Consider the following 16,104-nt stretch of genomic DNA (forward strand, 5'->3'; position numbering starts at 1 on the left):
TTTGTGATAATAAAGCATACCCCTGGCTCCCAAGATCCTGGTCAGGATCTTACTATTTAGGATACATTGTACCCGCCATTCATCATGTGACTAATCTCCCCCGTGTTTCAGAAGCAGCTGCTCGAAGAAATAAACGTTCCATTACCTTAAAAGATGCAATTTATGCTAGAGTGATTCCTTTCTATTGAGAAATGAGGATGGAGAATAAATTGAATAAAATAACAACCATCATACAAAACGTAGCCGATTACACCGCCACTGCCCTAGATAACATTTCTGACGAAATGCGAGCAATTCGAACCGTAGTATTACAAAATCGAATGGCTCTTGACTATGTGCTAGCTGAAAAAGGTGGCACCTGCGCCCTGATTGGTGCAGAGTGTTGCACTTTCATTCCCGATAACTCGAAAGAAGTTAAAGATTTGGCATTACATATCCAAAAAGAAATCAAAAAACTTGATCCACCCCAATTTATCTCTCTCTGGGATAAAATTTGTGGGTGGCTTGGACACATTGGAATGTCCACAATAAGAATAATCCTATTCTCCTGTGTAGCTGCATTCATCATTTACACAACATACCAATGTGCTAAGTGCATAAAAAAACTATTCGCTAAACGCAGGGGACCAACTATCAGAATGATTCAAACTAACCCAACGGTACCCGTAATTGATGAACTGGAGCTGAAATACTATTATTGAAATGTTACTGATCAATCAACTATTTGACTATTATTAACATATTGTATAATTTATTAATACTGAATCAATGGGATCAAATTTGATTAATTTATTAATTATAATAATTATTTTGACTGTATTATTAACATAGTGTACAATTTATTAATACTGAATCAGTAGGGTCAAATTTGATTAATTTATTAATTATAATAATTATTTTGAAATGCCTGTTGCAATGTTAAGTGTCCATTCTATTGTTTAAAACTGCAATGACAATATGAATGAGTTATTCTTTGCGCTTTTACCTATCCTATCGCATTAATGATGTCTTTTATCTTTTCTGATATATCTCACTTAATTTTTCGATTTATCAAAGGGCCGACTGTAGAAGCCAGGTATTTCGAATACAACTAGTATAGGTAAAAGATAGCTGTTTAAGCATAAATATTAAGCCCTAGTTTTAAATACTCATTTAAAAATGAGAATTTTAGCACACATAAATTCAGGTCTTCAATAGATACATGAAACAGCATAAAATTCCATCATAGATTATAACAGCACAGTTGCAAGACAATTTGACACTGCTTGTGCTAATTGTCAAGGACAAGGACTGAGTTCCATGGCAACGAGGTGGCAGGAGTCCAATGCAGTTTGTAAGAGCATTGAATCATATATATATTTTACTCAATCTTTCTCGATATGAAGTCTCCATTGTTACATTAGCCAAGCTAGCTTAAAACCAGTCTATTGCTGGTAAAGATTAGCAGAATATCACATTCCATAATATGTAGACATGAAACAATTAAAAGCTGATGTTGCACATTGAAGATGGACGGCTTGCCATCAAATCAAATGTGTTTGAGTCTAACCCAAACCAATTAGGATTATATTGGGGTGTGTGATTAGATGACTTAAGACAGATATGAAAGTGTATAACTAAAAAGTTTCTGTCCGCCATTTTAGAGATGTCTGTCTGTCGTGTCTTTGTGTTGTGTTCTGTTAGTGTTGGTGTGTTGTCTTTCTGTTAGTTTAGTCAGTTTTGTCCTCAATAGTCTTTTGTGTTGTTGTGTTGTCTTTCTGTCTGTTAGTCTTTCTGTTAGTTTGTTAGTCTGTGTCAGTGATGTTAGTCCACTTTTGACTTTGAGTTTGAGTTTAGCTGAAGATTAGCTTTCTCTCTCTCTTCATGTTTCATTGCCAGACTTTGACATTTTAAAAGTTACTTTCGAGCTGTCTGCCTAAGCAAAGAAAGATAATGTCTGTAATTCTATGAAAGCTTTTTGGCATCTGAGAAGTTTTAACTGCAAATTTCTGCTGAGTTCCAGTATTCGCAAAGTGCTACTGGTAACCGAATAGCAGAAATGATATAAATTCCTTCAACTTTACACAGTTGAATAATACAAGGAATCGAACAACTTGGCATAGTCTAGAAATAGTACAAATCTTACAACTTGTCGTAGTGCGCCAGGACTTTGATTCATCAACTAAGCTTCCCCCAACTTGGCGGAGTTCGACAGGTTAAGATCCCTTTCAATTAAAGATTCTAACAATTGGCGAGCCAGCCAGGAGTTAACATTCTTTCAAATACAGATTCCAACAATCCCACCCCATCAACACATCCTGCCCACGCACGTCCGGCCGCAGCGGGGGACCCTGATTACCAGGCTCTGGACCCTGTACCTCAGACACCCGCAAGTACCGGACTCTGGTCCCCTCCCTGGTGCACACACCCACCCTCTGATCGCCGGAATTTCCCCAGCCTCTGGGTGTTCGGATATTGGCCGCAGCAGCCAAGATGTTGCCACCCGCAGTGTCCAGGCCTCACGGTCTGATTGTGATGCTGGGCAATAACTCCACTTGCCACATGGCACGTCTAACCACAGGGATCCACTTGGGATGTGTGAAGTACTCACTTAGCTACAATTACCAATTCCCTATTAGCAATAGCGTTCAGCCATGCTGCCAGAGGCTTCCACGGTCAGTGGGTGGTCGGTGGGCAGGTAGGGCAGGCAGGCGGGCAGGGGCTGGGGTTGCCGTATGGAATAGACCATACGGTCCAGGGGTTGGTATAGTGGACCCCGCAGGTGCTGCAACGCCCCTCCCCACCCCCCAACCCAGCCCAGTCCAGGCCATGGACAGCCACCTCCCCCTGCACCGCAACCCCCGCCCCCTGCCGATGGCAGCCCACCCCTACTGAGGCCCACCCCGACCGAGGCCCACCCCGACCGAGGCCCACCCCGACCGAGGCCCACCCTGTCCGAGGCCCACCCCTACCGAGGCCCAACCTGACCGAGGCCCACCCCGACCGAGGCCCACCCTAACCGAGGCCCACCTCGAGCGAGGCCCACCCCGAGCGAGGCCCACCCCGACCGAGGCCCACCCCAACCGAGGCCCACCCTGTCCGAGGCCCACCCCTACCGAGGCCCAACCTGACCGAGGCCCACCCTGACCGAGGCCCACCCTAACCGAGGCCCACCTCGAGCGAGGCCCACCCCGACCGAGGCCCACCCCGACCGAGGTCCACCCCTACCGAGGCCCAACCTGACCGAGGCCCACCCTGACCGAGGCCCACCCTGACCGAGGCCCACCCCGAGCGAGGCCCACCCTGACCGAGGTCCACCCCGACCGAGGCCCACCCCGACCGAGGCCCACCCCGACCGAGGCCCACCCCGACCGAGGCCCACCCTGACCGAGGCCCACCCAGACCGAGGCCCACCCCGACCGAGGCCCACCCCGACCGAGGCCCACCCCGACCGAGGCCCACCCCGACCGAGGCCCACCCCGACCGAGGCCCAACCCGACCGAGGTCCACCCCGACCGAGGCCCACCCTGACCGAGGCCCACGCTGACCGATATATTGGCCCGGGAAGGAGCGCAAATTCACCAGAATGTTGCAATGGTTCCAAAGCCAAAGGTCAGATTATGAGCAGAGATGTTGTGAACCTTCCTGGAAGGTAACTGGTTAAGGAGCGATTTGTTTGAGATTTATAGGATTTTCAAAGAGATCGATGGGTTAGATAGAGAGAAACTGGGTTGGATTCTCCACCAATGTGATCCTCTGTTTCGCCGGCAGCGTAATCACGCCCGCTGATTTCCCGACAGTGCGGGGATGACCTCAATGGGAAACAAAGAACAAAGAGCAAAGAACAAAGAACAAGAACAATACAGCACAGGAACAGGCCCTTCGGCCCTCGAAGCCTGTACCGGTCTTGATGCCAAACTTGGCCAAAACCCTCAGCACTTCCTTGTGCCGTATCCCTCTATACCCATCCTATTCATGTATTTGTCAAGATGCTGTTTGAACGCCGTTAATGTATCTGTTTCCACAGCCTCCCCTGGCAACGCGTTCCAGGCACTCACCACCCTCTGCATAAAAAAACCTGCCTCGCACATCTCCTCTAAACTTTGCCCCAGGGACCTTAAACCTCTGCCCTCTGGTACTGACCTCATTGGACAGTTGCCGGGGTCGGAGAATCCCGCTGCTGGCTGGGGGGGGGTGTGCCGCACTGGAAAAAGGGTGCGGCTGGACGGAGAATCCCACCTGCATTTTCCACTGGTGGAAGAGTCGGGGCCAAGACGGGTTAATCGCAAAACCAGGTTATTCAATTCAGAAATCCCACTTCATGCAATTATGCAACTTTCTCCCACAACAAAAACAGCTATCTCAATGGGGGAGGAAATACTGACAAAGTCATAGCGAAAGAAGAGGTACTTGAGACAGTGGGTGGATAAAGCGGATGTTTTAGAAAGGCTGACTCTATTTAAAGTTATTGGGCGGGATTTTCCCAGGCCCGCGCCGGGCCGGAGAATCCCCGCAACCGCGCCACGCCGCCCCGGCCGAGACCGCCCCGCCGCTGCCGGCACGCGATTCTCCGCGGAGCGCCCGAGGCGGCCAGGTCGCCGATTCTCCGGCCCGGGTGGGCCGAGCGGCCGCTCTGAAGAGGCAGATTCCCGCCGGCGCCGTCCACACCTGGTCGCAGCCGGCGGGAACTCCGCGGGCAGGGTCGGTGCGGGGGGGGGGGGGGGGGGGCAGCCTGCGGCGGGGGAAGGGGGACTCCGAGCCCGGGAGGGGCCTCTGATGGGGCCTGGCCCGCAATCGGGGCCCACCGATCAGCGGGCCGGTCTCTCACTTCCCAGACCTATTTTCTTACGCGCCGGCCCCTGAACGCCCGGGACATGTTGCGTCGGTGCCGTCATGTTGAGGGAGGTCACCGCGGGTAGGGGCCAGAATCATTACTCTCAGTGGCCTGTTCGCTCCGTCGTGAAACGGGACGGCCTTTCCGACTGCGTGGACACTCTGCCGCCGAATGGGAGAATCCTGACCGGATGTCACAGGGATTGGATGCAATACATACAAGGGTGCTGAGGTCAGCAAGTGCAGAGGAGCTGACCATAATCTTTCAACCCTCCTTCGACACAGGGGTGATAGCAGAGGGCTGGAAAATTGTAAACATTTAAACCCAACAACTACAGGCTAGTAGGTTTAAACTTGGTGGTGGGGAGTTCTCCACAAGCAATAATCTGGGGTAAAGTCACTTGAGCGCAGGAGATTCAGGAAAGCCAAATGTGTTAATGGCAAATGGGGCTTGATGTAATTTTTTGGTGAGGTGATAAGGCGGGCTGATTCGGGGGGATTCTGATTGACGTGGTGTACACGGGCTTCAAGAAAGTGTTGCACAATAGACTTGCTCGGAAAGTTGAAACCCACAATGAAAGTGAAATGCGAAGCAAAGCTGTTCGAGTGACAGGAAAAATGAGGGTAGTGGTAAATAAAATAAGAACAGGAAATGCTGGCAGTACTCAACACAGCCCGCCGTACCTGTGGGAGAGAGAAACGGAGTTAGTGTTTCAGGTCTGTGACTGTTCATCGGAACCAGTCAAAGGTATTAACGACCGCTTCCTCAGACAGCAGGGAGAAGGGACACGGTGCTGTTCCCCAGGGATCAGGACGAGAGCCACTGATTCTCTTCATTTATATCAGCACCCGAGCCCGAGACGTAAAAGACACCACTTTGCAGATGGCACGGAGCTGATAGATTCAGGAGGTCACAGACAGGCTGGCGGAAGGGGACGGACAGGTGACAGGCGAAATTTAACACGCACACGAGCGTGAAGTGGTCGTTTTTGGCGGGAAGAACAATGAGAGACATTGGTCGGAATTCTCCGGTTGTTGCGATTCGCTTTTCCCGCTGGCAGTGCACCCCCCCCCCCCCCCCCGCCCACGGACTCCCCGGCGGTGTGGAGTGGTTTCAATGGCAAATCCCATTGACCGACGGCCGGAATAGAGAGTCCCACCACCAGCAAGCGGCTGAGAAACACTCAGCTGGGGGTCCGGACAACCCCGCTCGATATAAATTACTGGGTGCGATTCTAAAGAATACTGAAGATTTCCAAGAATGATTGCAGAGATCAGTTCCACGGAGAGGTTGGAGAATCTATTTTCATAGGCTCAGAGGCATTTACAGCACAGAAGGAGCTCATTCAGCCCACCATGTCCACACTGGACAATAAAGATCTGGCTACACTAATCCCAATTTCCAATGCTTGGTCCAGAGCCCTGGAGGTTATCTAAATATTTCTTAACTGCTATGAGAGTTTCTGACTCAACCACCCTTTCAGGCAGCGAGTTCCAGACTGCCACCACCCGCTGGGTGAAAATGCTTCTCCTCAACTCCCCTCTTAACCTTCTACCTCTTACCATTAATCTCCACCCCCTGGTTATTGACCCAGTTACAGATGGAAAAGTGTCTTCTTATCCATAAGACCAGAAGACAAAGGAGCAGAATTAGGCCACTCGGCCCATCGAGTCTGCTGCGCCGTTCAATCATGGCTGATATTTTCTCATCCCCATTCTCCTGCCTTCTCCCCAGAACCCCTGATCCCCTTATTGATCAAGAACCTATCTGTCTCTGTCTTAAAGATACTCCGTGATTTGGCCTCCACAGCCTTCTGCGGCAAAGAGTTCCACAGATTCACCACCCTCTGGCTGAAGAAATTCCTCCTCATCTCTGTTTTAAAGGATCATCCCTTTAGACTGAGATTGTGTCCTCTGCTTCTAGTTTTTCCTACAATTGGAAACACCCTCTCCACGTCCACTCTATCCAGGCCTCGCAGTATCCTGTAAGTTTCAATAAGATCCCCCCTCATCCTTCTAAACTTCAACGAGTACAGACCCAGAGTCCTCAATCGTTCCTCATACGACAAGTTCTTCATTCCAGGGATCATTCTTGTGAACCTCCTCTGGACCCTTTCCTATCCACCCTGTCCATATCCCTCATAATCTTACACACCTCTATCAGATCCACTCCCAACCTCTGCTGCCCCCAGTAAAACAGCCCCAGCCTTTCCACCCTTTCCACATAGCTCAGTCCCTCCAGCCCAGGTAAATCCTGGTGAATCTCCTTGGAGAAGGGCAGGTTGAGAGGAGATGTGAAGGAGGGTGTCCATGATCATGAGGTGCCTGGACAGTGTAGATAGGGAGAAACTGTTTCCACAGGTGGAAGGAGTAAGAAGAAGAGGACACAACATATAATATAGAACATACAGTGCAGAAGGAGGCCATTCGGCCCATCGAGTCTGCACCGACCCACTTAAACCCTCACTTCCACCCCATCCTCATAACCCCTCCTAACCTTTTTGGCCACTAAGGGCAATTTATCCTGGCCAATCCACCTAACCTGCACATCTTTGGACTGTGGGAGGAAACCGGAGCACCCGGAGGAAACCCACGCAGACATGGGGAGAACGTGCAGACTCCGCACAGACAGTGACCCAAGCCGGGAATCGAACCTGGGACCCTGGTGCTGTGAAGCCACAGTGCTAGCCACTACCCGACTGCCCAAATTGAAGATAATTAGCAACAGATCCAATGGAGAGAAGGAAATCGCTTTCTTCAGCACCAAGTGGTTAGAAATCCACTGCCTGAGGCACATACACACAGGCCTTACAAAAGGAGGTGGACAACCATCTGGAGAGAAAACAAATATAGCGCCTCAAGGAAAGGCCAGGGGAGCAGGATTAGCTGAATTTTATCCTGCAGAGAGCTAGCACTGATACCACAGGCTGAATGGCCTCCCTCTGTGCTTTTACCATTCTGTGGTTGGGATTTTCCAACCATACCCCCGGCTAGAATCATCCGGTTCTGTCGGAACTGAATGGACTTTCAGCCTGACCACCCAACCTCCCATGTCGGAGCGGGAACTGTGCAGCAGCCAAATTGTGGTAGTACCAGGTATTGCGGTACCTAAGAGGCTGATGACCATTGGTTAGAGCCAGGAGTCTACCATTGGCTGTTGTTACGTAGCTCCGCCCTGACAGGCGGAGTATAAGAGGCGGTGCCGTCCCAGCAGCCTTCACTTTCTGTACCGAAGCTGCTGGGGAACAAGTTCTAGTAGATTAAAGCCTTCAGTTATAAAATCACTTTGTCTTGAGTGTAATTGATCGCGCATCACAGATAGGATGCTTTCTATGGTGCATCTGTAAAAATTGGTAAGAGTTAATGTGGACATGCCGGATTTCCTTAGTTTCCTGAGGAAGTATAGGCGCTGTTGTACTTTCTTGGTGGTAGCGTCGACGTGGGTGGACCAGGACAGATTTTTGGAGATGTGCACACCTCGGAATTTGAAACTGCTAACCATCTCCACCTCGGCCCCGTTGATGCTGACAGGGGTGTGTACAGTACTTTGCTTCCTGAAGTCAAGGAACAGCTCTTTAGTTTTGCTGGCATTGAGGGACAGATTGTTGTCCCTACACCACTCCACTAGGTTCTCTATCTCCCACCTGTATTCTGACTCATTGATGTTCGAATTTCGGCCCACTATGGTCGTGTCATCAGCAAACATGTGGATGGGGTTGGAGCCAAGTTTTGCCACATAGTGTTTAGGGAGTATAGTAGGGGGCTAAGTACGCAACCTTGTGGGGCCCCGGTATTGAGGACTATCGTGGAGGAGGTGTTGTTGTTTATTCTTACTGATTGTGGTCTGTGGGTCAGAAAGTCAAGGATCCAGTTGCAGAGGGAGGAGCCAAGTCCTAGGTTTTGGAGCTTTGCTATGAGCTTGGCTGGGATTATGGTGTTGAAGGCGGAGCTGTAGTCAATAAATAATGAAAATGAAGAAATTAAATGAAAATCGCTTATTGTCACAAGTAGGCTTCAAATGAAGTTACTGTGAAAAGCCCCTAGTCGCCACATTCCGGCGCCTGTTCGGGAGGCTGGTACGGGAATTGAACCGTGCTGCTAGCCTGCTTTCAAAGCCAACGATTTAGCCCTGTGCTAAACCAGCCCAGTCTGATGTGGGAGTCCTTGTTGTCAAGATGCTCCAGGGATGAGTGTAGGGCCAGGGAGATGACACATAAGAGTGCAGCAAGTATACACTGAGAGATCCGCCACTGAGAGATATCGTACACCTCCGCCCAATCACATTTCCCAATTCCTGCATCGCTGAACGGAGAATCCGGCTTGGGATCTTTTACAACCACCTTCATCCGAAAGACAACTGCTCCCACAGTACAGCACTCCCTCAGTCCTACTCTGGGTGCATCTGTCTGGATAACAGGCTCACGTCTCTGGACTAGGCCTTTTTTTAAAGTGTTTTGGGCATTCCTGGCAAGGCCAGCATTTGTGCCCCTTGAACTAGCGGGGCCATTTCAGAGGGCAGCTCAGAGCTAACCACATTGCTGTGGGTCCGGAGTCACATGTAGGCCAGACCAGGGTAAGGACGGCAGATTTCCTTCCCGAAAGGACATTAGTGAACCAGATGGGCTTTTAAACAATCGATGATATGCTTGTCAGATTCATTTTCCGGATTTATTAATTGAAGTTAAATTCCACCAGTTGCCGTTGTGGGATTTGAACCCGTGTCCCCACATCAATAGCCTGGGCCTCTGGTGACGGTACCAGCAGGCCACCATCCCTCCCTGAAATACATGGGGCTGGATTCTCCGTTTGGGAGAGTAGGCCTCCACGCCGGCCTGAAAACGGTGGTCTTTGACGCCAGGAAAACTGGCGTGAAACGGCCTCCAATTCGCCGTTTTGCTGGGGGCTGGCAGAGAGGCAGTGCCGAGCTCGCAGCTCGAGCCGCCGATACGGCCCTGTGCATTTCCGGTTCCGTGACCACACATGCGCATGGCGGTGGCCTGCAGCGGCCGTGCCGTGCTCCATGGCAGACTCAGCCCGCGGATCCCCCTTCGGCCCGCCCACAGTGACCCCCAGCCCCGATTGAAGCCCTTCATGCCCGCGGATCGGCCCTTCCCCGACCGTGGCGCCGCCGGACTGAGTCCAAAGCCACGTTGCGCGGTTCACGTACGGCTGGGACCATGAGAGGTCCACGCCGTCAGGAATCCGGCCGGTCGGGGACGGAGCATGGCGGGGCGGGCCTGAGGGGGCGGATACTCGGTCCGGCGGCTTTTCAGGGGGCGGGGAATACAAAAACTGGCACCGCTTCCGATATTGGCGTCAAAACGGAATCTCCGTCCCGCCGCTGAATGCGTCGGGGAGCGGAAAGTCCGGCCCATGATCTTCTGGTTGAAGGGTGGGAGTGCTACCCGCTGAGCCACGGTTGATTGGTTGAGTTTGAGTGAAGGTGTTTGGCTGGCTGCACCTTGAATGTTTTCGTAACTAGCAAGAACTTGCTCTACGAGAAGTAACTGCCGTCCTTCGCTGGAACGCCCTCGGTTCCTGGACTGTGGGCCCACAAATATTTCCCGTGAGTCAGGGAATTTGTGTCAGGTGGAAGCTGAAAAAGGAACAGGCTGACGATAGTTCTTTCTCTTTGACATTCTGAGGAAGCCCATTTTTCTCGAGTAAGCAGTAAGGATTCAAGGGGCAGTAACAGTTTGCAGACTGGGGGAAACTGACTAACGCTGTTCCTCATGAGTTTCACTGCTCTTTTCAATAACTTGATTATGCAGGGCATTATTTCAGAGTTTGTCGATGGCACGTGGAAATATAGTTATGAAGACCCAGGAGGTCAAAGAGATGGCCGCTCCGGCAGCGTACAACACAACAGGCCCCAGTCGGGACTACCGGAATTCCGGTCCCACTCCGGGCCAGCTTTCACAGAGCAAGGCAACGAGCCTCGGCTGGGCCGGTCTCCGCCCGTTAGTGGGGAAGCTCGGATTGTCCGAGTCCCACGGGGAGAGGGGTTAGTGTACCCTCAAGGGCCTGGTAAGGGTTATTACAATAGTGAACCAGGAGGAGACTGGGAACAGACAAGAGGAGGAACATAGAGCTTGTGTAACACGATGAAATGAAATGCAGAGAGGTCGAACGTGATACAATTTGGTGGGAGGAATGAGGAAAGGCAGCATAGAACGATGGATGTTGAAAGGGGCGCAGGAACAGACATTGGGGTACAAAACCTTTGAAGGTGGCAGGATAAGTTGAGCTGTTAGAAAGTGAGCAGGATGCTGAGCATAGAGTACAAAAGCACAGAGGCGATGTTTGATAACGACATGGGGAGTCCGCAGCAAGTGAAATAAGAACAAAGTTTACTCACATAACTAAACACACACTACCCGGTAGATCCCTATTGGGTTTCTCTCTTTCTGCTCAGTGCCTTACTGGCTGATCATGTACAGATGGGTTAATTGAGATGCCCACCCCTAGCAGGGGTGGGTGGGGGGGAGGGGGGGGGGAGCTCGTACTCCAATAGGAACACAGAGAAGGCATTCATTCCCAGCCCGGAGGTCCCGTGTGGGCTATTACACTGTGCTGAAGCTGTTGAGAGCACAGTGTAATCCTCAGCTGGAGTACTGTGTCCATTTCCAGTCACCACCCAAGGAAGAATGGGAAGGCCTTGGAGAGAGGGAGGAAGAGATCTAGTTCAACGATTCCAGGGATGAGGGATTTCAGATACACAGAGAGGCTGGCAAAGATGGGATTGGTCACCTCAGGTCAGAGGAGCTTGTAGTGAATGCATTCACCATAATATAAGTTGTCTGAATGGTACTGTGACCCATGGCCAGGGAATGGTAATATGATCTCCTTCCATGTGGAGCCCTGGTGGGCTCCGCCTCTGGCTCCGCCTCTGGCTCCGCCCCCCCCGGGGCAGTATATAGATCTGCCGCCTGTGGGCGGCGCTCATTGTTACAGCAATCACAGGCAGGCAAGTTCTTGGATAATAAAGCCTATGTTCACTCGTTCTCATCGTCTTGTAGTGAATTGATGGTACATCAGAGCTGAAGAGGAAATCATTGATGAGGGTGTTGATGGGTTTTGACAGAGTAAATGAGAGTAATGGTTTCCAGTGACGGGGGGTGGGGTGGGGGGAGGGGGGAGGGGGGAGGGTATGGGAGAGGGGTGGGGGATGGTGACCAGAGGAAACTGATTCGAGGTAGTTGGAAAAAGAAATATGGTCACATGTGGGAACTTTCTTTTTACCCAGCGGGATCTGGAAGGCCCAGGCTGCACGGGCGGTGGAAGCAGATTCAATAGTGACTTTGAAATACTGGGAAGGGAAAGCTCAGTGGGACTATGAGGGGAGGACAGGGGAGAGTGTGACTAACTGGATAGTAAGACAGGAGCTGTACAGCACCTTAGTTAGGCCTCATTTGGAATATTGCGCACAATTCTGGTCGCCACACTACCAGAAGGATGTGGAGGCTTTAGAGAGGGTGCAGAGGAGATTTGCCAGGATGTAGCCTGGTACGGAGGGCATTAGCTATGAGGAGAGGTTAGATAAACTTGGTCTGTTCTCACTGGAACGACGGAGGTTGAGGGGCGACCTGATAGAGGTCTATGAGGGGCATAGACAGAGTGGATAGTCAGAGGCTTATCCCCGGGGTAGAGGGGTCAATTACTAGGGGGCATAGGTTTAAGGTGCGAGGGGCAAGGTTTAGAGTAGATGTACGAGGCAAGTTTTTTACACAGAGGGCACTGCCTGGGGAGGGGGTGGGAGCGGGTACGATAGCGGCATTTAAGGGGCATCGAGAGACAAATATATGAATAGGGTGGGAGTGGAAGGATACGGACTCCGTAAGTGCAGACGGTTTTAGTTTAGGCAGGTACCATGGTCAGCGCAGGCTTGGAGGGCCGAAGGGCCTGTTCCTCTGCTGTAATGGTCTTTGTTAGAACATAAGAACATAAGAACTAGGAGCAGGAGTAGGCCATCTGGCCCCTCGAGCCTGCTCCGCCATTCAATGAGATCACGGCTGATCTTTTGTGGACTCAGCTCCACTTTCCGGCCCGAACACCATAACCCTTAATCCCTTTATTCTTCAAAAAACTATCTATCTTTATCTTAAAAACATTTAGTGAAGGAGCCTCAACTGCTTCACTGGGCAAGGAATTCCATAGATTCACAACCCTTTGGGTGAAGAAGTTTCTCCTAAACTCAGTCCTAAATCTACTTCCCCTTATTTTGAGACTATGCCCCCTAGTTCTGCTTTCACCCGCCAGTGGAAACAACCTTCCCGCATCTATCCTATCTATTCCCTTCATAATTTTATATGTTTCGATAAGATCCCCCCCTTATCCTTCTAAATTCCAACGAGTACAGTCCCAGTCTACTCAACCTCTCCTCGTAATCCAACCCCTTCAGCTCTGGGATTAACCTCGTGAATCTCCTCTGCACACCCTCCAGCGCCAGTACATCCTTTCTCAGGTAAGGAGACCAAAACTGAACAGAATACTCCAGGTGTGGCCTCACTAACACCTTATACAATTGCAGCAGAACCTCCCTAGTCTTAAACTCCATCCCTCTAGCAATGAAGGACAAAATTCCATTTGCCTTCTTTGAATGATGGACCATATGGCCTCTTCCTGCACTGTATGCGCCTCTGATTCTATGTTTTGATCTGTTTCTACCCACAGATGTTGAAGAGCATGATGCCCACCTTGAGGATCAGGAAGAGGTGAGTTAGTTCAGGATTGAGATTAGGTGACCTGAAAAGAATGGAATAATTTAATATTTACTCCAAATCTTTCTGCTTCTACCTTTGAAAGTGCTGTTTATGTTACAGTAGGCAGTGCAGTGGTGATGTCCTCTTTTGGCACAGTTGGTTCTTCCTCACCTGGACACGTCTGTGTTGCCTCATCTTCGCCAATCTTGTTTGTTTTTTTGCGCCTCATGAGCTCATAGGTCTCGCCGTTCAGGTGCAGGGGGTCATTTCCTGAAACCCTTGTGGGCCCAGAAGCGGGCTTCTCATGTTTCTAAACTAGAAAGGGGCAAGCATTGAAATCGGACAGAGATCCCCACTCACTCCAATTAATTCCCCTGATTCTGCCAAATTTTCCCCTTTAACTTTTCTTATGCAAGTTTCTGTTAAATCTGCATCGACGTTATTTCAGGAGGTGTATCACAGATCACGGAGAGGGGAATTTCAAATCCCACCATAGGCATCTGAGAATTTTAATTCAGTTATTTTTTTAGAAATTTGGAAATTTAGAATGAAGCTGGGGTGTATTTAAAAGTGTTGGATTGTCAATAAAACCCATCTTGTTCACCAATGTCCTTCAGGGAAGGAAGCTTGCCATCTTTACCTCGCCTGGGCCATTTCTTACTTCAGTCTCACTTTGATGCCAACCACAATGTTTATAAACACTCTTTCTATGGTTGACAGCTCCTCACCACATCAAACGCAGCTAAGTGCTTTCTGCTGTGAAAACAAAGACAGACTGATGGGGAATCTGAAAGTCTGATGGGGGATTTGGGGGGTGCTAGGAAGTGATTTAACAGGAGGGGAAGGGGTTCTGATGGGGGGTCTCTGATGGGGGGTCTGATAGGGATCATTGATGTGGTCTGATGGGGGGGCTCTCATGTGGGGCTGAGGGAGGTCTGATTGGGGGGGGGGGCTGGGAGTGCGGTTGGGCAGGGAGGGAGGCCTTCCAATGACTTTGGGGAACACCTCCGTTCCCCAGTGGCCTCCTTGACTCACCGGGGTCACGTTTAAGAATACTTAAATCAATTCCCGCCCAGCTGAGATGGCTGGAGCACCAAGGGGGCCTGGAGAATCAGGCTTCCAGCCCGTTAATCGAGTGCACATGGGCGCTAATGATTTAGTTGCATGTTGCCACCAGCATGGGGTGTGTAACTCATTGCCATCGCTGCCGGGAGACCAGAGTATTGGGCCAATCCCATTCTCCGGCCGACGCTCGATTCTCCACCAGATCGGGAAATTGGGAAACCCACAAGCGCCGGCTCGGAACGGAGAATCGACCCCCTGATTTGCCTGAGCAACACAGAGGTGGGACTAATCCTGAGTCTATTTACAGTGCTTGAAAATATCTCAGCAATCACAAAGTGCTTCCACATACCTCCGGCCTCACTGTATTTTCTCTGGAAGCTCCTGATTCTGTTAGCTCTCGAAGGTTCCACCAAGACTTGAGCAATCAATCACAGCGAACATCGTTCAGTGAACAGACGAATATAATTAAACACTGGTCAATTTTGTTCTGAGATTGGTTCCTTCTACTTTTGGCTCCAGGGCGATATTTTTTCAAAGTGTCAGGTTCAGATTGAAAAGTGGTGTGTCGCTCTCCAGTTGCACAGAGGGGCGCGGTTCTCCCCTACCACTGAACCACTCCGGCGTCGGGCCGCCCCAAAGGTACGGATTTCTCCGCACCTTTAGGTGACAAGTCCTCACCTTGAGGGGCTAGTCCCGCGCCGGAGCGGTTAGCACGCCGCCAGCCGGCGGGAAACACCTTTGGCGCCACGCCAGCCGGGGCCAAAAGGACTTCGGTGGGTGGCAGAAGTCCGCTCATGCACGGGAGCGTCAGCGGCTGCTGATGTCATCCCCGCGCATGCGCAGGGTGGGGTCTCTTCCGCGTCGGCCATGGTGAAGACTGTGGCCGAGGCGGAGGGTAAAGACTGCCTCCACGGCACAGGCACGCCCGCGGATCGGTGGGCCCCGATCGCGGGCCAGGCCACCGTGGGGGCACCCCCCCGGGGCCAGATCGCCCCGCGCCCCCCCCCCCTCCCGGACCCCGGTTAGCATCAAAGTGAGCCTAGCGCCACCTGGTCCCGCCGGGAAGAGAGGTGGTTTGATTCTCGTCGGCGGGACAGGCATTCCAGCAGCGGGACTTCGGCCCATCGCGGGCCGGAGGATCGCCAGGGGGGGGGCCCCGCCAACCGGCGGGGCGCGATTCCCACCCCCGCCGAATATCCGGTGCCGAGAATTCGGCAACCGGCGGGGGCGGGATTCACGCCAGCCCCCGGCGATTCTCCGACCCGGCGGGGGGGGGGGTTGGAGAATCCCGCCCCCATGTCTCTCCAGTTCTTGAGCCTCTTTAAAGAAAACAAATGAGTGGGCATGGTTTATATGCGGGCGGGGCCCGATAGAGCCGACACCTGGCGCCACAGAGATCGGGGTGCCAACCTTAAAGGACCCCCGTCCCACCAGGGAGGTATCGAGAGCTCCTTCCCACCCCCCCCCCGCCCGACAATCATCAGGGACACTCCCCTCCCCCACCCACCCCCATTCAATCATCAGG

The 16,104-nt window shown here is 51.4% G+C and overlaps 1 protein-coding gene across 2 annotated transcripts in view; it reads left to right on the forward strand.

The window, feature by feature from the left end:
- LOC140409643 (shootin-1-like) overlaps positions 1–16,104 on the forward strand; it is a 224,112-nt gene that overhangs the window by 12,198 nt on the left and 195,810 nt on the right. For both annotated transcript variants that reach the window (XM_072497978.1, XM_072497979.1), the window contains exon 2: positions 13,486–13,526. In XM_072497978.1, the coding sequence (XP_072354079.1) occupies positions 13,486–13,526 (41 nt within the window). The remainder of the gene's footprint in view (positions 1–13,485; positions 13,527–16,104) is intronic.

The sequence above is a fragment of the Scyliorhinus torazame genome, chromosome 3, assembly GCF_047496885.1.
Source record: "Scyliorhinus torazame isolate Kashiwa2021f chromosome 3, sScyTor2.1, whole genome shotgun sequence".
NCBI classification, from domain to species: Eukaryota; Metazoa; Chordata; class Chondrichthyes; order Carcharhiniformes; family Scyliorhinidae; genus Scyliorhinus; species Scyliorhinus torazame.